General features: G+C 48.9%; 2 protein-coding genes and 1 pseudogene across 3 annotated transcripts; 2 read left to right on the top strand and 1 right to left on the bottom strand.

The window, feature by feature from the left end:
* Nucleotides 1-2,646: 2,646 nt before the first annotated feature.
* CNGC4 (cyclic nucleotide-gated cation channel 4) lies at nucleotides 2,647-6,495 on the top strand. The gene is made up of 5 exons (XM_048706417.2): nucleotides 2,647-3,539; nucleotides 4,398-4,613; nucleotides 4,781-5,109; nucleotides 5,198-5,630; nucleotides 5,711-6,495. Exons 1-5 carry the CDS (start codon nucleotides 3,012-3,014, stop codon nucleotides 6,224-6,226), a joined length of 2,022 nt encoding a protein of 673 aa, XP_048562374.1. The 5' UTR covers nucleotides 2,647-3,011; the 3' UTR covers nucleotides 6,227-6,495.
* A 5,497-nt stretch (nucleotides 6,496-11,992) lies between these two features.
* Nucleotides 11,993-14,662, top strand: LOC125523097 (1-aminocyclopropane-1-carboxylate oxidase homolog 1-like). The gene is made up of 3 exons (XM_048688181.2): nucleotides 11,993-12,528; nucleotides 13,429-13,750; nucleotides 14,456-14,662. The coding sequence occupies exons 1-3, from the start codon at nucleotides 11,993-11,995 to the stop codon at nucleotides 14,660-14,662; spliced, it is 1,065 nt and encodes a 354-aa protein (XP_048544138.2).
* Nucleotides 14,663-18,619: 3,957 nt separating this feature from the next.
* Nucleotides 18,620-20,577, bottom strand: LOC125556386 (uncharacterized; annotated as a pseudogene). Its single transcript, XR_015619353.1, has 3 exons — nucleotides 19,865-20,577; nucleotides 19,126-19,309; nucleotides 18,620-19,043 (listed from the first exon to the last, which is right to left on the bottom strand). The product of XR_015619353.1 is annotated as an uncharacterized LOC125556386 (transcript).
* Between the last annotated feature and the right edge of the window lie 133 nt (nucleotides 20,578-20,710).

The raw sequence follows: 20,710 nt of genomic DNA, 5'->3' as shown, positions 1-20,710 counted from the left end.
CAACTCCCGAATACTGGAGGAACACTTTGTGTGCTATCAAATGTCACAACGCAACTGGGTGATTATAAAGATGCTCTACAGGTGTCTCCGGTGGTGTTTGTTGAGTTGGCATAGATCAAGATTAGGATTTGTCACTCCGAGTATCGGAGAGGTATCTCTGGGCCCTCTCGGTAATGCACATCACTATAAGCCTTGCAAGCAATGTAACTAATGAGTTAGTTACGGGATGATGCATTACGATACGAGTAAAGAGACTTGCCGGTAACGAGATTGAACTAGGTATTAAGATACCGACGATCAAATCTTGGGCAAGTAACATACCGATGACAAAGGGAATGACGTATGTTGTTATGCGATTTGACTGATAAAGATCTTCATAGAATATGTAGGAACCAACATGAGCATCCAGGTTCCGCTATTGGTTATTGACCGGAGATGTGTCTCGGTCATGTCTACATAGTTCTCGAACCCGTAGGGTCCGCACGCTTAACGTTCGATGATGATTTGTTATTATGAGTTATGTGATTTGATGACCGAAATTTGTTCAGAGTCTCGGATGAGATCACAAACATGATGAGGAGTATCGAAATGGTTGAGAGGTAAAGATTCATATATTGGAAGGTTGCATTTGGACATCGGAATGGTTCCGAGTGATTCGGGCATTTTTTTGGAGTACCGGGAGGTTACCGGAACCCCCCGGGAGAAGTATTGGGCATATTGGGCCTTATTGGAGGAGAGGAGAAAGGGCCATGTGAGCCCCCCCCCCTCCTTGCCCAAACCGAATTGGACTAGGGGAGGGGGCCGCCCCCCCTCTTTCCTTCCCCCTCCCTCTCCCTTCCCTTTCCCTCCGGTGGAAGAAAGGAAAAGGGCGCGGGGGGGGGGGGGGGCGAATCCTACTTGGACTAGGAGTCCAAGTAGGACTCCCCCCTGGCGCGCCCAACCTGGACAGCCTCCTCTCTCCCTCCCTCCTTTATATACGTGGCCAGGGGGCACCCCAATAACACAACAGATAATCTCTTAGCCGTGTGCGGTGCCCCCTCCACAGTTTACCATCTCGGTCATATCGTCGTAGTGCTTAGGCAAAGCCCTGCGCCGGTAACTTCATCATCACCGTCGCCACGCCGTCGTGCTGACGGAATTCTTCCTCTTCCTCAACTGGATCAAGAGCTCGAGAGACATCATCGTGTTGAACGTGTGCAGAACTCGAAGGTGTCGTACGTTCGGTACTTGATCGGTCGAAACCAGAAAAACTTCGACTACATCAACCGCGTTGTCAAACGCTTCCGCTTTCGGTCTACGAGGGTACGTAGACACACTCTCCCCCTCTTGTTGCTATGCATCTCCTAGATAGATCTTGCGTGATCGTAGAATTTTTTTTAAATATTGCGTTCCCCAACACTATTTGGAACTGCCATAACCGTTCAACCTTCGAGTTTAAACATCCAAGCACCCCCTTTGATGTTATTTTTGCAACTTGTGTGAACCTGATCTCTTGGGCAGGACTTTTGAAGATCAAGGACAAGACTGCGCCTGAGCGAGGAGCAATGCTATTGAAGGACAACACGAAGAACATGATGAGGATCTGTGCGACGGCTCACGACGATGAAGAATGTGCAACTGTCACTGGTGTCTGGTGCCGCTGGTTTCTTAGTTGATGATCACCTCTCTTAGTTTTTACATCTGGTTGTTGAGCTATACTCCTCTTGAACTTTGCTCCTGGGTGAGCTCTTGCTGGTTATGTCTTGCCTTTAAACTTGATAGGTTAGTTTTGGTGTCACTGTAAATGTTTCAAATGCGAGCATCTTACAATGGGTTTTTCAGTGGTGCGATGAACTTACTTTCTCCCTTTTTCGTCTCCTGAACAATTTTGGATTGGCTTTGTATTTTCATTATGATTTAATGGAAAGGGGTCCCGTTTAAGAAAACCTATTACACCGGGGCATCTTTCATGTGCGCAGTATTGTACTTCCTCCGTTCTTAAATATAAGTCTTTTTAGAGATTTGAATATGAACTACATACGGAGTAAAATGAGTGAATCTACTCTCCCCGTCCTTGAAAGATTGTACTTTCAACTTTGTTGGAGGGTCAAACTATCTCAAATTTTGACCGAGTTAGTGCAAAAATATATCAATATTTATGAAACCAAATAGGTATATGATGAAAATATATTTTATCATAATGTACTAATTTGATGGCATAAATATTGGTGTGTTATTGTATAAATACAGTCAAACATAAAAATGTTTGACTTCCCAACAACAAAGTTCGAAGTACACTCTTTTATGAACGGAGGGAGTACATTCTAAAATATGTCTCCATATTCAAATCTCTTAGAAGACTTATATTTAGAAACGGAAGGAGTATGAACTTGGGTATTATAGAACCAAGGAGATTGCACATCCTTTGTTTGATTTGCTTACAAATGGAGATAGTAGGTGCCTACTCACGGTAACACGCTGAAGAAACAGCCACCTGAAGGAGAGGCTGTGGTGATTAATTTGGTGGTAGCATGTTTTAACTGGCAAACCGTGGCTGGCAGCCGCACGTACAGGACCACCCCGACCCTGCCTGCCGATCGACGGGCCAACGTTCATGAAGACCAGCATGATTAATTGACACATGGAGGAGACCGCTGAATCGCTGCTGTGTGGCCACCTCGCTGGCCTCTGCACTGTCGCAGCACGCTACAATTTCGCGTTCGCGACCACCGCTTGCTCGCTCCGCTGCTGTACTCATCGTCTACGTTCTCCCGCCGTTCCCACAGCCACGGTACATGCCGACGCTAAATCGCAAGCAGACAAGCGCGCGCGTGCGTGCCCGGTGAGAGCAGCGTATACGTATCGTATCGGCGCCATAGCATAGCTCGTGCTATATATCCGCCCGTCTCGTCACGGGGCCTCCCGGGTGCTGTCGTCCTCTCCCCTCGATCAGCTCCATAGCCATCGGCTGTGCCACTGCCTGCGCACGGACGGAGTGGCGCCACGATCGTATTCGTATATATCGATCGATCATGCCGACCGACCTCTCGGCGTCGCGCTCCTCGACGTCCTCGCCATCTTCCTCCTCCGCCGCGTCCCCTCACGGCGGCGTGCATAGGCCGGGGGACGAGCGCGAGAAGGGGACGCCCCCGGGCCCGGGCGGCAAGCGCAGGCGGCGGCTGGCGGCGATCGGGCCGCGGGCGAGGTGGGCGCGGGAGTGGGACCGGGCGTACCTCCTGGCGTGCGCGGCGGGGCTCATGGTCGACCCGCTCTTCCTGTACGCCGTGTCCGTGAGCGGCCCGCTCATGTGCGTCTTCCTCGACGGCTGGTTCGCCGCCGCGGTCACCGCGCTCCGGTGCATGGTGGACGCCCTGCACGCCTGGAACCTGCTGCTGCGGCTCCGGACGGCGTGCGCGCCGGGGGAGGAGAAGGAGGAGGACGACGCCGACGCCGACGAGGAGGCGCAGCGCGTCGGCGGCGGCGCGGCGCCCGCTCGGCTGCCGAGGTCCAAGAAGGGGGGGCTCCTCCTGGACGTGTTCGTCATTCTTCCGGTGATGCAGGTGCGTCCATGCGTTCCGTCAGCTCAGCTCATTGTTTTAGCAACTGTTTGTTTGATTGGTACGACGAAGAAGCATCTTTCACATCCAAACAACACTGCAGTGGCCCATAGTGCCGGATTAGAACGATGGAACGAACGAACGCATGTCCAAAACATCCGGAGAATGAGGAATTTGGAGTCTTTGAGGCTGTAGGCCTGTAGCAATGACTTCCCTGGCATGTCGTCGTGTGATGCAGCAGCATTGCATTTCGCCACCGCATCCTGCTCCTGGCAAGGTCCCATCTCCGACCACGCACAGGCACAGCGATGGATGGACCGGTCTGCGAGCCGGGCCGGGCAGCGACGTGGTGCAGGACCTGCAGTTCCATGTCAAAAAAAAAATCTTTTTTACACGTGCAGTACTTTGTACTAGGAGTAGAATGTTGTAGTGCATATTCTCAAAAAAAAAATGTCGTGGTGCATGGTGATGGTGCTCTAGTGTAATGCCAAGGCATGATGCGTACTTGTCGGATTAGCCACATTGGGGCCGTTGCCGAGCCGTCGGATTGCTACCATGTTTGAGCCAACGACGCATTCAATGCAGATTCAAAGTTGGTTGCGCAATGAATGGTCGCAGCCAAGGCCCCACCGATACGCGCGACTCTACCTGCGAGCTGTGCCTGCCCGATATTTTCCATCTTTCCTCAGCTTGCCTTCTTTGCTTATTATGCACAACATATAGTACTGCTTATCATTGTACGTAGTTTCTAAAATGAATCTGTCAGTGCAGTCCTGCTGGCTCAGATAATAAGTTATGTGAATGAATACGTGATGCAAGATGTATGTGTGTGTGCATGTATGGGCGTCGTGCGCGACGCAGGTGGTGATGTGGGTGGGCATACCGGCGATGATACGGGCCGGGTCGACGACGTCGGTGATGACGGTGCTCATGGTGGCGTTCCTCTTCGAGTACCTGCCCAAGATCTACCACTCGGTGCGCTTCCTCCGCCGGATGCAGAACGTCGCCGGATACATCTTCGGCACCATCTGGTGGGGCATCGCGCTCAACCTCATGGCCTACTTCGTCGCCGCCCACGTACGTCCCACCCTCACCGGTCCTTTCATCGTCTTCGTCGTACCTAGTACGTCGCGTGCGTGGTGACCGCTCTACCCTGTCACGCGCGCGCGCGCGCACATGGCCGTCTGGCTGGCACGCGAGCTTCATTGCTGAGGCAGCAGAGGACGCTTGGCCGTTTGTTGCAGGCGGTGGGCGCGTGCTGGTACTTGCTGGGGGCGCAGCGGGCGACCAAGTGCCTCAGGGAGCAGTACTGCGCCGGGCGCGTCGGCGGGTGCGCGGCCGGCGCGCTGGCGTGCGCCGAGCCGCTCTACTACGGCGGCGCCGGCAGGCTGGGGGGCGGCGCGGGCGCGGACAGGCTCGCCTGGGCCCGCAACGCCAGCGCCAGGGCGACGTGCCTCGACAGCGGCGACAACTACCAGTACGGCGCCTACAAGTGGACCGTCATGCTCGTGGCCAACCCCAGCCGGCTCGAGAAGATCCTCCTCCCCATCTTCTGGGGCCTCATGACGCTCAGGTGATCACAGCTTTGCAACAGGGAGATCGATCTTGTTAGTTGCCGACTCTTGTTTCTGATGTGTGGTCATCGATCTGTCGCCGATCAGCACGTTTGGGAATCTGGCGAGCACGACGGAGTGGTCGGAGATAGTGTTCAACATCATCACCATCACCGGCGGCCTGATCCTGGTCACCATGCTCATCGGGAACATCAAGGTGTTCCTGAACGCGACCACGTCCAAGAAGCAGGCGATGCACACGCGGCTGCGGAGCGTGGAGTGGTGGATGAAGCGCAAGAACCTGCCGCAGAGCTTCCGGCACCGGGTGCGGCAGCAGGAGCGGCAGCGGTGGGCGGCGACGCGCGGCGTGGACGAGTGCCGCATCGTGCGCGACCTCCCCGAGGGCCTCCGCCGGGACATCAAGTACCACCTCTGCCTCGACCTCGTCCGGCAGGTGCCGCTCTTCCACCACATGGACGACCTGGTGCTCGAGAACATCTGCGACCGGGTCAAGTCCCTCGTCTTCCCCAAGGGAGAAGTGGTACGTACAGAAATCTATCTCGATTCATCTTGAAAAACCAATGGCGCAAATCACAGTCTGTTTCTTTCACCACATGACAGATCGTGAGGGAAGGCGACCCGGTGCAGAGGATGCTGTTCATCGTGCGGGGGCACCTGCAGAGCAGCCAGGTGCTGCGGAACGGCGGGACGAGCTGCTGCATGCTGGGGCCGGGCAACTTCAGCGGGGACGAGCTGCTGTCGTGGTGCCTGCGGCGGCCGTTCCGGGAGCGGCTGCCGGCGGCGTCGTCGACGCTGGTGACGCTGGAGAGCACGGAGGCGTTCGGGCTGGAGGCGGCGGACGTCAAGTACGTGACGCAGCACTTCCGCTACACCTTCGCCAACGAGAAGGTGCGGCGGAGCGCGCGCTACTACTCGCACGGGTGGCGCACCTGGGCCGCCGTCGCCGTGCAGCTCGCGTGGCGCCGCTACAGGCACCGCAAGACGCTCACCTCGCTGTCATTCATCCGCCCACGGCGGCCGCTGTCCAGGTGCTCCTCGCTCGGGGAGGAGAAGCTGCGGCTCTACACCGCGCTGCTCACCTCGCCCAAGCCCAACCAGGACGACCTCCTGCTCTGAAGACTGGCAGACTTACTTGCTTTGTCAGAGCGTCGCGCAAATGCGAGAACCGACAATTTGGGCTGAAATCCAGCCGAGGGTTCAAAGGTAGAAAGGAAAATGGTGATGCTATTTCACACATTTGACAAATGTCACTTCTCCAGGGACTGGCTGGAACTGTTTCGCGAGCTTTCCAAAAACGCACGGAAATAAGAAAGAAAGAAAATGCCACCCCCGTATTCGCTGAAGGACGTTTTTTTTTTCATTTTTCAGGCTGATTGCTTAGGGCATGTACAATGGTGCTATTTTAGGAGTGCCACGTAGGATAAATGATGAGGTGGAGGAGAGAGAACTCGTAAAAAAAAGTTTGTCTTCTCTTATTTAAGATAAGACAAGAGATGATCTCTTAGCACAATTTGTCTCACCATGTTTTAAGGAATTGCTAGTTATTGAAGATAAGGTTAAGATATAACCCATTGTAGACATACTCTTTTGTCATCTCTAAATTACATGCAAGATTTAAGATAAGACTATTTTATCAACCATTGTACAGTACAATGGTTGATAAAATAGTCTTATCTTAAATCTTACATGTAATTTACAGATAACAAAAAAAAGACGTTTACAATGGGTCATGTCTTAGCCTTATCTTCAATAACTAGCTATTCTTAAAAACGTGGTGAGACATATTGTACTAAGAGATCATCTCTTGTCTTCTCTTAAATAAGAGAAGACAACATTTTCTTACGAGTTCTCTTCTCCACCTTATCATTTATCCTACGTGGCATTCCTAAGATAGCATCATTGTACATGCCCTTAGATCATCTCTAGCAGACCCTGTATAATGCTCCGACCTGCAAAATAACCGCCAAAACACGGGTCCGTGCGAAAAATGTTGCCCAATCAGACCCCTCAAACGGGTCGGACCGGTAAAAAATTTGCGGGGCGCGGCATAATTCCCACCCAACCCGCGAAAACGCGGGTCCCCCCTTGCCCCGTCGGTGCCATGTATATAGCGGTAGCGGTTGGCGCCGGGGGGGTGGGACATTTCTGCTCACACTTTTCCCCACCCACCGCCGCCCCACGCTTTTCCCCACCACGCGGTCGGGCCGCCGCCTACTAGCCGGCGGGATCACGCGGGAGGTCCACCACACGCCCGAGATTGTCCTCCGCCACTTCCTCCTGCCTCGGCGGGCCGGAAAGTTGCAGATTAGCGGTTGTTTGTGGCGGCGGCCGAATTTCGCATTTCCGGCCACCGGTGGCTGCGCCAAGCCATGGATTGGTCGAGGAGCACCCCGACCAGCCCCAGCAAAGCCCCAACGCCGCATGCATGTATTGGTTCCTCCTCTAGCCGCCGTCGGCGGTTTGCCGGCAAGGACTCGGCCATCCGTTTCCCGGGCTAGGCGCTCGCGCAGCGGCTCGCCGATACCGCTCATACAGTGCGACGACTGCAAGCAGACAGTGCTGCGGCTAACATCTAGCACGCCGAAACACCCTGGATGGGTATTCTTCAAATGCAAAAACGATGGGGTATGTTCTTGTTTCATTTGGCCTTGTCACCCTATTCGGTTCAATTTTGATAGCTTATTGAGATGGTCATGTGTGTACAAAGGTGGATGCTCATTTTGGTATTGGGAAGAAGATTACATTGATTTATTGATAGAAAGAAAATTAATAGATGTCTGTGCACTTATTGGTAGAATTAGGGCTAATGATGCGGCTGCATGTGCAATTAGAGAAGAAACTTGGGAAAGCAACGTCTACTTCTTTAGAATCAAAGAAGAAGAACGAAGAATGCAAGATTAAGAATCCGTAGATCAACAATGAAGGCATGGAGAAGATATTGGTCCAACTAGTGGGAGCAGTTATGGAAGTTGGATATCTTCTAAAATGCCTAATTATGGTTCTTATTTTCTTTGGTCTTACTATTCTAGCAAAGAATTGGTGAATTACTATGTATCCAATGTCGTTCAAGCAAAGAAATGTATTTCCAAATATCCCTTTTTACGGGTCCGCTTTGCGGGGTCTGCTCGGCCACCCCCCCCCCCCCCCCCCCCACACACACACACGCCGGCCGAATATCCTTTTTTACGGGTCCGTTTTGCGGGGTTTGCTCGACCGCCGCCCGCGCTGGCCCACAAATCTGTGTTTTCGTGAATTGTAAATACATTTTGCGGGTCGACACTATACGGGTCTGCTAGATGCTAGAGATGCTCTTATATTCAGCAAAGAGTCCCCAAGTTTTTTTTGTTGTTGAAAGAAATGGGTTTCCTTGCTGCGCCAACTTTTATTAAGAAGAGGCAAACAACAGAAAAAACATGGTTATACAGCGCTCGATCACAACCAAAATAGCTGCAACGAAAATTATTGCAACCATAAAGTCGACTATGATCAGCACAGGGGCTACAAGAACATAAACAGATTGAGAATAGGATTAGCTAGCTAGCACAGAGCTTCCCATCTGAAAACTGACTTGTAGATCACCCCGCACAAGGTTCACCTCCAGCCAATCCTAAGGAGTTCTCATCAGTGATGATCGAGGAGTCGTAAGAGCATCTCCAGCCGTTGTGTCCCCCAGAAGGCGTTTTTTTGATCTTTTGGAGAGGCCCCGGCGAAAATTTTACATTGGGAATGAAGATTTTTCTAGCCATCCTTTCACCCTAGCACTTCTGTCTTTTCTTCCTCTGTGCGCCGCCTCATCTTCCTCACTCCACCGCACCACCACCACCACGCTGGCCTGCTCGCCACGGCCTTTGCCATGTCGTCCCCGCCGGCCTGCTCGTCGCGTCCGCCGGCCCTGCAGCTCGCCGCGCCCGCACGCCCCTGCAGCTCGTCCCACGCGCGCCCGCTTGTCCCGCCGCACCGGCCTGCTCGCCCTCCGCCGCCAAACTGCCTTCGAGGCCTCCCGCGAGACCGCCTGGCCTCCACCGCGGTCGAGCCGCCGTCCCATCTTGCCCTGCTCCATCCACGACCGCATCCCCGAGTCCCAGCTCACGTTGACTCGAACAGCGGCCGAGGCCTCTTCTGCGTTGAGCTACTTCGCCTCGAGCGCCCGCGCCGTCGACGCCGGTTTGCCTCGCGCTTTGCGGACCTCGCGCCGCCCTGGCTCGGTTCGCCGCCGCCCCGTCCGAGCTGGCCGCGACCTGCGCCTCCGCACCTCTGCTCGCTGCCCATGGTAGGCCTCGCCGCCCGCGCCCGCCCACAACGTCGCCGGAGGAGACAACGAGGAGGTCGAGGGCGTCCGCCGCCTCCCCGCACCGTCCACCGTGGCCCCGCGCCCCTGGCCTGCACCCCGCACCTCTCGCCCGCTGCCCGCCCTGCTCCGTTCCTAGGTGGAGAGGAGAAGAGAAGAGAGAATCACGTGGGTGGACCCCGGACGAAAAGTGGGGAGAGAGGGAATGGGAGGCTGGCGGCGGGCCCAACCGCATGCAAAACACTCTCTCTCCTCCCCCAGCCGCCCCCGGGATCCTGAGTTTGGGGTGAGAGCGCCGGCCAGGTTTTTCGCCAAATCCGGCGATAATTGACGTCCTGGGAGCGTGAGTGGAACATTTTTCAACCACCGGCACCGAAAAAGTGCTCCTGGGGGGCCTAGTGGAGATGCTCTAAGCATCTGAGAAGCAGAGCAGCTTGAGCGCCGCAACAAAGTACTTTCCACTTGTGTACAAAGGAGCTCACCATGCCTAGAATGCATTTCAAACTTCTTCAAGTGCAACCCTTACACACAAATTCATTTTGAAGCAACATAAGCTCCACAAAGGTAGCATGTACAATCAAACTAATAGCAACAACTTTATTATTCTTCCAATTGATAGCTAAATCACCAAATGAGCAAGGAAGAGGGATATCAACCACTTCAGAAATTATTTGACAAGTGTTAACAACCACGGTGCAATCAGAGAAAAGATGTTTTAACATTTTCCTCCTCATTACAAAACAAGCACAAATTGTGTCTACCACATGGCGCCTTTTAGCAAGATTATCTCGTGTGAGGTTCCTCCACCGTAGGAGGCACCAACACCTGCGTCCCCGGCCAATGCCCAGTGGACTGGGGGGGGGGGGGCTGCCGTCGGCCGACGGTGAGCCAGCACCGAGCTCACACGACGCCATGTCCATGGACACCGATGACGATCTGCGCATCAATGCAACGGTATCACGATCACCATCATCGAGCACCGTACCTGCGAAGGGAGCACGAGCACCACCCGCGAGCACATCCCGGGCTGATCCTGACCTCTCCTACCCGAAGCACTAGCTCTGATCCGCCCGGGGCCCGGTTCTAGCGCCCGAGTGTGAACCCTAGATCCATGCCATCCTCGTTGCACGTGCGGGCATGCAGCCGGCACCATCGACACCCGCCAAGCTCCGCGCACCGTTGGCGCATCTCCAGGAGAAGGAGGCCGCCACCGCCACTCCTGCGCCACCAATCGGCTCACGGACGTCAGATCCCCAATGCCGAGACCCCATAAGGCCCGTGCCACCACTGGTCATTGGCCACCAGAGCTCGCTGCCGCTAGCAGCACAGAGAAGCGCCCGAGTGCAGGGGACACCCGAACCAGCACCTCCACCAGCGCGGTCGACGGTCCCAAGCCAGATCCCATCGCCGCCACGACAAAGGGAACCACCACACGCTCTGAGCCACCGCCGCCAGTCCGTGTCGCCACGTCCCATGGCCGCGCCGCCAGAGGGCAATGCCACGCGTCGCCACCCTCCGGCAAGGGGAGAGGGTGCCCCACTGCCGCTGCCCAGGTTGGCAGTACAAAGGGAGAGATACTTGATTCGCTGTTGTTTCACCACTCTGAAGCTTCGAAAGTCAAATTCTTCTCCTGGTTGGCGGTACAAAACAGGATTTGGAGGGATGATAGGTTGGAGAAAAGGCAGTTGGGTAAATTGTAGCATTTGCACCCTTTGCAAGCGGATAACGAAACTTTCTCCCATGTGTTCACAAATGCTTGTACACGATGCGGGTTTGGCTGATGGTTAATGAGTGGTTGGAACTAGGAGCGCTTGAGATAAATAGGTGGGCGACAGAGCGCAACACAAAGAGTTGATGGACTAATATGTCAAAGCCAGATACCGCAAATCAGAAGGCCATGGCTTCCCTCACTATGGTTGTCTATTGGGTTATTTGAAACGATAAATGCTAGAGTGTTCAGAAAGAAAATCCAGGCCTCCCCTCCTCCCCTCTACATCCTAAAGTTGATCCAGGACGAGGCCAGACTTTGGATCACCGTTGGGGCTAGGCATTTGAGCATCATCATTGCCGCGAGAGTAATCCTTCTATATTGCTGTTGGTGTTGTTTCTTCTCTGACGGGCTGTGCTGTGGAGCCGGTGCCATGTACTATGGACTCTTTCTCTCTTAAGTAATGAATGGGGCAAATCTCTTGCCTCGGTTTCACTAAAAATCATGCTAATCATTGTACAATAATTGTATCTCTAGCCACCAAAGGCCGGCTCGTTGTAGTGGAACGGAGCGTTTGGAAACCCAGGTTCCTCTTCTCTGGAGATGAGTCCCACCAGCTACGATGCCTCTGCTACACATCAAACGGCAAACGCTCCAGCTCGGCTCGCACAAGTTTAAGTTCGCGCCAAATTAAGCATAGCTACCTCGCACTGCACGAGCGCGTGAGCGTGCTCCGCTGCCAAAAGGCGTGCAAACCAAAGCTTGATCAGTAGCACAGGCCGTCGATGAGACCAACGTATCTTCAAAACCTGCTCCCGATTCCACCTACATATAAACGGGCAGAACAGAGCGATCACCTGCAAACTTGTTCTTGCTCAAACAAGCCATGGCGCCAGTTGTGGATTACAGCCAGCGTGAGACGGAGATCAAAGCCTTCGACGAGAGCAAAGCCGGCGTCAAAGGGCTCGTCGACGCCGGCGTCACCAAGCTTCCCACCATGTTCATACACCCTCCGGAGAACCTCCTCAACTCTTCACTCCCCGTAGACGACGAGCGTCTTCACAAGGTTCGCGGCCTTCGATTCCCTGTGATTGATCTCAGCGGGTTTGATTGCCCAGAGAGTCGGAAGGAGATCGTGGAGGAGATAAAGAAAGCGGCCGAGTCATGGGGATTCTTTCAGCTGGTCGATCACGGGATTCCTCTCGGCGTCATCGAGGGAGTCCAGAGAGGTGTCCGAGCTTTCCATGAGCTTCCTCAGGAGGAGAAGGCAAAGTGGTACTCGCGTGACTTTGCTCAGAAGGTTAACTTCTTCAGCTTTCATGGAGATTTCAAGGTGACGACCCCGGCCGACTGGAGAGATACCTTGTCTTGCAAGGTTCTTGAAGACCCTGCAAGCTTTGAAGCAATACCACAAATCTGCAGGTGATCCATTATAACTAAGTTCACACACACACACACAAAAAAATAACTTTTATGCAGAGGCCGGGGGTCGTCCTCCTTTTCTAAAAAAAATAACTTTTAAATTAGCATTCCCATGTTAGAAAAATAAAAAAAAATAGCTTGTGAAAGTGAACCCCATTTATTTTTGGTAGAACATAATTAGAAGTCATTAATAAACTTGGTTAGCTAGCTGATTCATTCTGAGTTCAGGGTTTTGAAAAAGTGTTTTCTTTTAGAATAACCTGTCTTTTTTTATACTCATAGAATAACTAGTCTTTGATATATGCAGATGTACATACAACTAACAAAAATTTACTATAATATTAATAAATATGAAAGATTAGCGCACTTGGTTAACCATATCATCCTTTGTGTAAGAGGTCAGATTCTTTTTATTTCTCATTAGCCTAAATAATATTGTTGTTTTTCTGGATCCGCCATTATCAAAACCTATATTTTTGGTTAATTTATGATTTTATGCTCTATTCATAAATAAAATATTAATATTTAAAGATTTTTTAATCTACTTTTTAGTAAAGTTAAAGACGGCTCACACGAATTGTGCATAAGACCGGTCATGATGATTCTGGTGTATGAGTAGAGTTTGGGCCTCTTCGACTTATGACAATTTTAACTTCATATATGATTCTAGTTGGTCTTCCTGTTGGGGATGATTCTTTGACTTCTATTTTCTGTGAGGATGTAAATGACTTTAAATTTGGTTACTTTAGTATTAATATATCACTCCAATCTAGAAAACCAAATGTAATTTTCTTTCTAATATAATAGAGATCAATCTTTAATTTATAACTAAAGTGAAGGGTGTTTTTGTTTATAATAAAGATAAAACGATCTTTTTTATAACATTGTGAAAGTGTACAGAGAAGAAGTGAAGAGGTACATGGAAGGCATCGATGGAGTTATGAGGAAGTTGTCTGAGTTATTATCAGAAGCTTTAGGTCTTGGAAGTGATTATCTAGCGACCACAAGATGCTTCAACTCAAGGTCAATGGCGTGTCACTATTTCCCGATATGTCCAGAGCCACATTTGACCATGGGTGGGACCAAGCATACCGACCTTGGGTTTCTGACCTTGCTCCTCCAAGACAGTGTCGGCGGCCTTCAAGTTCTTCATCAAGATGTTTGGATCGATGTTCCTCCAGTCAAGGGTGCATTGCTGGCAAATATGGGTGACATGATGCAGGTATCGTCACACTTTCACCTAACCAAATTGATATACATTAGTTATATATTTATACATTCATTCATATGAAAAACATATTTAATTGTTTATTTACTTCCGATCATAAGTCAATTATCTTATCTTCTACTCCATCCGTTAGGAATATTTTTTACTTACAATATTCTACTATAAATTTTATTTTAAAATAATTATTTTTTATTGTTAGTATACAATTGTATCCATATTTAATCTAACATATAAATTATGTATTTTTTAGTACCTCTTTTTTGTGAATGGGTGTTGATATAAGATTGAATATGATATATTTTCAAATCTTTCATTATCTCAAGTTCTAGTCTTTAATTTTAAAATTATATCAAAATAGTGCATAAACTCTGAACTATTAGTAAATAGGGAAAAAAAACTATATGAAATGACGTTACCAATTGATATTGGACCAATCACATGCATATTTTTATTCTTGTTGTTAATGTCACGTTTTCCAAAATTGATTTTTATTTGTTATTAAAGATTTATGGACGGTTTTGAAACAAGTTCAAAATTTAAGAAAAAGGTAATTTTATAAAGAATAGTTTTATTTTTTAATAATTTCAAAATGAATTGACCATAAACATTTTTAATAAATTAATCACCAACGCTCATTGATCACTATGATGGATTTGTTTGAAATCAAATTTCTTATTTCTTCTTTTCACAATTGTGTAGATTATTACAAACGGGGGGTTCAAGAGCGTGGAGCACCGGGTTCTGCTCAAACCAACCGTACAACCACGTATCTCAATCGCATGCTTTTTGAGCACTGATGATCTTGATAGGCCATATGGACCAATAAAGAAGCTTTTATCAGAAGATAATAGACCCATTTTTGACCGAGTCATATTCCGCGAGTACATGAAGAAGTATAAGTTATAAAACATCAATGGTGGTGAACTCCATATATTCCATCCCGTAAAAAAAACTCCATATATTCCATCATCCTTCAAAAAATACGGAGTAGATGTTATTATTATAGGCGGCCATGGTTATGAGTTATTGTGGAATGTATCTCCTTTACCAGAATCGTTCCGTTGTATGATTTGTTGAATTTTTTTTTTCAATGTGAGCGCTTGTTGTATGTTATCATCATTAACATGCGGGTCACGTGGTGCAGGCTCAGAAGTGTTGAGAATTAATTGTATTAATTAATTAAGATTTTAATCCCTGCCTAATCACCAACAGTTGCTTTTGGCAAATGTCGCGACTTGTTACCGAACGGATGCCTATTCGTTATCAATAATGAGATCGCTGTTCGTTACTTTTGTCTCTATAATCACGTTACCGGCACTTCTCTCTGCGGAGAGTAATTAGGCCAGATAGGCCGTCCCAAGAACGAGCGACGGCGACGGCTGCGTGCACGGCGTCGCCGGGATGGAACGGCGCGAGGCGTGGGCAACTACGCGATGGCACAGCCGGCTGCGCAGCAACGGCGGCTGTACGCGACCTTTCCAAGAGAGCAAGGAGGCCACCCGAGAAGAGTCGCCTCTCCATCGGCACTGAACACGAGTCCACGGTCCGCGAAAAAGACGACCGCATGCATTCATTGGTACAGGAGGTTGATCAGTGGAATGCTAATTAGTGCCTGTTCGGATCAACTCCACTCCACAACTCAGCTCTGGGTCCACAGAAGACTGACCATTGTTAAACCAGCTTGGATGTGTCGTGGGAGGTCAGTACGGAGTGCGGTTTGTTCTCAAACAAGTTGTCAACGCCCGATTAGTCATGGGGATCCACAACCTAGGAGCGGGGAGTGGAGCCAAGGATTTGACGTTGTCGTAAGAGCAAAGATAATAGCACAGCCGGCTGCTGGCTATATAGCAATGCCACGTCATCATAAAGCCTTCTCTCATATAGTAGTCTGGCGTTTTGGCTGGCTATTAGCATGGCTCCATTTAATATGAAGTATTTATTGCTTGCAGGTGCATATGATCTGCTGTGATCTACAGTAAACAACATCTTTGTGGCCATTTCAAAGAGCATACATATACATGCCATCCATGCAACCAGGAAATAGGAAGACTGACTGGCATTTAGGCAACAAACATATGTCATACAGCATCATAGTACTCCAAACATGTCACACAGCATCATACTACTCCATAGCATCATGAGTAATTACTTAAGATTACATAAGTCTTTAAGAAAGCATTCAGCAAACATAATAGATAACATCTCCGGCAAACAAGCCATTCACGACCACAAGCAACAATCATAGTTTTGATCTGGACGATGACAAAAGTCATAAAGCATGGAGGGTACTTCGCTGGAAAGGAGCAACCACTCATTTGCATCAATAACCTTCAACCACTGTATGGAAAAGGAACCGGGTCAAGCTTAAAAATTTAGCCAATGCAAACTTATAGCATGTGACATCAAGAAGTAACACTGAATAGTAATGCTGGAGAAAATCACTTCTATAAATCCTGTATAGCTACACAGGTTCAGTAAAAACAAATACTGTAACAATAGGAAGAGGAACAAGCTATAAAGAAGACCTCACTCTCTATACAAGCATGTTGGCAGATCAAATAAATTTCTTGAGCAATAATATATTCACACTGACTAAACTATAGAGTACAGAACTATTTGGTTAACGAAAAGAACAATTTAAGATTAGAGAAAGTATACCTATAAATAACAGCTGCCGCAATCACCACATCACAGCTCACTCCTGAAATAAAAATGCATGTAACATATCAAGGTTACAGTAAAAAAAGGAATATGAACATGCAGATATCAATATCCCACCATGATTAATTATGATGGCTGTTTTGAAACTTATGCCAGATATGCTCGACTAAATCACTTTTAAGTTGGGCATGCTGTGGACGAGCACGAATAGTAGCTTTTCTACGCAACACATCTGCGAAACATAGATTACCACCAACATTCACTTCGGGAGGTAGAGCAAATGAAGCCCCCGGAATCTCATTCAAGTCAATATGAATTTTTGCCTGCTCTCTCTCATCTTCGATTATCATATTGTGGAGAATCACACAAGCCCTCATGATCCTTCCAACACTCTTTCTCTTCCATAGACGTGCAGGCCGACGGACAATGGTAAAACGGGACTGTAATACCCCAAAAGCGCGCTCGACATCTTTCCTTGCCCCTTCTTGCTTCTGGGCAAACAACTTGTGCTTCTCTATTTGGGGAAGTGGTATAGTCTTCATGAAGGCAGCCCATTCTGGGTATATACCATCAGCAAGGTAGTAACCTGTGGTATACTCATTCCCATTGACAGAAAATTGGACTTGAGGGGCTTCTCCTTTCAGTGCATCAAAAAATAGTGGGGATTGATTGAGCACATTCAGATCATTATTTGACCCAGCAACTCCAAAAAAAGCATGCCAAATACGAAGGTCCTGGGAAGCAACGGCTTCTAGGATCATCGTTGGTACTCCATAATCGCCGCGGGTGAATTGCCCCCTCCATGCAAGAGGACACTTCTCCCATCGCCAATGCATGCAATCAATACTTCCTAGCATTCCAGGGAAACCTCGAGACTCGTTAACCTGAAGAAGACGCTCAACATCCTCCCGTGTGGGGCGTCGCAAGTACTCCCCACCAAAAACCTGAATCACCCCCTTTGCAAACTTGTCCAAACACTCTAATGCAGTGCACTTCCCAATCTTCAAGTACTCATCAAGTGCGTCTGCAGGGGTGCCATAGGCTAGCATGCGCATGGCTGCTGTACACTTTTGCAATGGCGAGAGCCCTATTCTACCAGAACAATCTGCCCTATAAGTGAAATAGGGGGACCACTCACCTAGGGCATTCACAATGCAGAGGAAGAGACCTCTATTCATATGGAATCTTGTACGAAACATACTCTCGGGGTAGAGTGGATCTGCAGCAAAGTAATCCTCCACCAGACGCTCGTGAGCACCTTCATGATCCCTCCGAATGACCTTCCTTGGACCGTATCGTCGCTGCAATGATCCATATCCGAGCCTAGCCTTGATTTTTATCATGAGCCTCTCAGCAAAGGAGTCTAGGACGTTTTGCTCAGCAACATAGGCTTCCATGATTTTGGATGGGGCTAGCTCATCAGAATCATCTGTGTATGATGATGAATCGGACATGGTGGGTGAGGAAGATGGGTCGGTAGGCTTGGTAGGAAGATGAGAAGTAGAGGAAGGAAGATGGGTTTGGGTGGAAGAGTTTGAAGAGGAGATGGAGCATTATATGGATGTGTCTTGTTTACCTGGGCGTATAATTACTATGGACTGCATAGAAGTTAAGTGTAATTTGACTATTGACTACATGAGTTTTTCCACTCCATGGTTATCTGGAATGCATAGAAGTTAAGTATAATTTGACTATTGACTAGATGAGTTTTTCCACTATTGCATGGTTATCTGGACTGCATTGACTACAATGTAACTAGAGTACTGGACCATTGACTACAATTTAAGTACATGACCACTTTTAATTAAGACAACGGACAGTAGGAAATACCTTAGACCATTTTGCCAAATAGCTTCTCCCTTAAACACTTCAATGCCAACACATGCTCAGATCTCACATCTTCAGGCATCCCGGTTGTGTCTTGCATCACCAATGAGCGATATGTTTCTAGCATGACCGACTCTTTGTGATCTTTTGCCGCAAGGTGAGCAAGCTTCCGTGCTTCAAGATTCTCAGCAGAAACACGCCTTTGGGTCTCTAACATCTCTTTGCGGCCTTCATTTGCTGCATTCTGGGCATCTACAAACTTTTGAAGCCCATCTTCAAGATCTATTATACAAACTTCATCCTTTCTTTTTCGTTTCTGCTTCTCCTTAGCTTGCTTGCCACCCGGTGGACGTTCATCTTCATCATCATCATCATCTATAGTGGAATGCTTCCCTACTTCATCATCAACACTAAACTTCCTCTTGTCCGGCTCCAGACCTTCTAGGCGTTCCAAATACGCGTCCCATTTTGGTTCCTTTTTAAGAATCTCCCAGCAATGCTCAAACATAAACGGACCATCTTTTTTGTGATCTTCCTCATAAGTTTGCATTGCCCTCTTCTTTAAATCTGCATCAGATTCACCACTAGCATACAAAGCACTAGCCTCCTTATAACTCGCGCAAAACCATGCAACCCTTTTCTTAATTCTCCCAAAGCGATCTTTCACTTGCTTGACTAGTCGTTCCCTGTTTTTTGGGGTGGTACTATTGTAGACAGCAGTAACATCTTTCCAATATTGTTCATTCTTCCTGTAGTTTGATTGGATTGGGTCATTGGAATTATTCAACCAAGCACTGACCTACAATATTATCAGAAGGGGTTAATTGAATTTGCTAGTAATGAAACACATGGAGCCAGCATGAATACAAAAAGAGACATACCAATCGAAGATCTTCTTGTTTTGTCCATAGCAAGCGTTTTTCGGTCCTTCCACAATCACCACCATTTGTGTCATCGCCAGCATTGACTGGTTGCGGTGAACTCCCATTGTGCATAGGTTGTGTGGGGCCTGCCGTGTTCTGAAAGTAACTAAGGTAACCACCAGGTGGGTGAGAATCCACTCCCCTACTCAACGACATAAAGAAACGAAGAGCGATCAACACCGAACTAAATGCAAGTATATACTCAAATTTGTAAAATCTGAATACAATACATTTGAGATGCATACTAGTTGATCACAACAACTATTTAAAGGAAAAATAATCTGAATTGATCACAACAACTATTTAAAAGAAAAATCTGAATTGATCACAGCAAGTATTTAAAGGAAAAATCTGAATTGATCACAACAACTATTTAAAGGAAAAATAGTTTATGCAGTCATATATCATACACACTATCATGTGGAAACTGAAAAGTTACACTACACTGCAATCCAAGATTCAGCAAACGAGAAGTCACGTGCTCCTGTACATCAAAGAAAGATCATCTAGCAGAAGAAAGTTTTCTTTTTCTATCATTACTAAGCTACTAAAAATGAACTCTGAAAATAGACAGTAGAGTAGTAGATAGATTTCTGATGTTGTATCATCTAACTAGCATATCATACAAGTGTGTCAGCAGCTCTAAGAAATGACACCACGATTCAGAGTTGAGATAAGCAATGGAGAAAATTCATACCATACTTGTGGATCAGAGTAGTCCATATTGCCAGCCATGTACCAAGGTGATGTAGAGCCACCGATGCAGGCAGGCGGTGCCCAACAAGGACCTTGAGCCGTAGGACCCGATTCACTTGGTTGCTGCAGACTAGCCGCCAGAGACTCTTGTGGTCTTGGGGGGATCCAAGTGCTTGTTCTCTGCTTTGAAGGGAAGGCCGATGGGATCCCCGGCGGCGGGGCGGACTTAGGCGCCGGCGGGACCAGGAGATGCGCTGGCGGCGGGGTGAGCAGAGGCGCTGGTGGAGGGGCTTCACGAGGTGCCGGCGCGCGCGTCCGTTTGGACTGCTGACCCATCTCCTTGATGTGCGCCGGCGACAGTTCTAGGGTTCGGGAGAGGTGGCGATTTGGGGAAATTTGGAAGGCTTGATTTGGCACGAGGAAGCTATTTGGGGCGACGGCACGGGCTGATTTTTGCGCGCGAAGGAGGAAGGAGAAGCGCGGGAGGCGGGAGAGGCGCAGGGGATCGAGAGCGCCGGCTCTAGCGCTCGCCACGGGCTGCAAGCGGGCGCAAAGCTCTTGTATCTTGTGCCGCAGCCCGGCGCTTGACGAAGCGCCCGTTCGCTTCTCTCTCCCTCTTTCTCTCCCCTCCAGATGTGATTTGGCTGACGTGGAAGGGCTTATAGCCAGCTGAGTCAGCCTTATCATACTTGCTCTAATCAACCGATGATTGATTATGCTCTGCGAGAATCACATTAATAAAATCAGGCACAAGAACCAGGGCGATTGCTCCCTATTCAGCGGCCGTGCCCAAAGTTTCATTTGAAAAGACAAATGAATCGTTCTAACAAAGAGGAATCTAGACTGC

This window comes from Triticum urartu, chromosome 3A, assembly GCF_056163025.1.
Source record: "Triticum urartu cultivar PI428250 chromosome 3A, HENAU_Tu73, whole genome shotgun sequence".
In the NCBI taxonomy this organism is placed as follows: domain Eukaryota; kingdom Viridiplantae; phylum Streptophyta; class Magnoliopsida; order Poales; family Poaceae; genus Triticum; species Triticum urartu.
This window is presented reverse-complemented; position numbering and strand designations above follow the sequence as displayed.

What these genes read in the sequence shown, in the direction of transcription:
- CNGC4 (XM_048706417.2), top strand. Translation starts at nt 3,012, where the DNA reads ATGCCGACCGACCTCTCGGCGTCGCGCTCCTCGACGTCCTCGCCATCT. An exon ending in TCATTCTTCCGGTGATGCAG is followed by an intron (nt 3,540 to 4,397) that starts GTGCGTCCATGC and finishes TGCGCGACGCAG; the next exon opens with GTGGTGATGTGGGTGGGCAT. An exon ending in TCTTCCCCAAGGGAGAAGTG is followed by an intron (nt 5,631 to 5,710) that starts GTACGTACAGAA and finishes ACCACATGACAG; the next exon opens with ATCGTGAGGGAAGGCGACCC.
- LOC125523097 (XM_048688181.2), top strand. Translation starts at nt 11,993, where the DNA reads ATGGCGCCAGTTGTGGATTACAGCCAGCGTGAGACGGAGATCAAAGCC. An exon ending in GCAATACCACAAATCTGCAG is followed by an intron (nt 12,529 to 13,428) that starts GTGATCCATTAT and finishes GAAAGTGTACAG; the next exon opens with AGAAGAAGTGAAGAGGTACA. An exon ending in ATATGGGTGACATGATGCAG is followed by an intron (nt 13,751 to 14,455) that starts GTATCGTCACAC and finishes ACAATTGTGTAG; the next exon opens with ATTATTACAAACGGGGGGTT.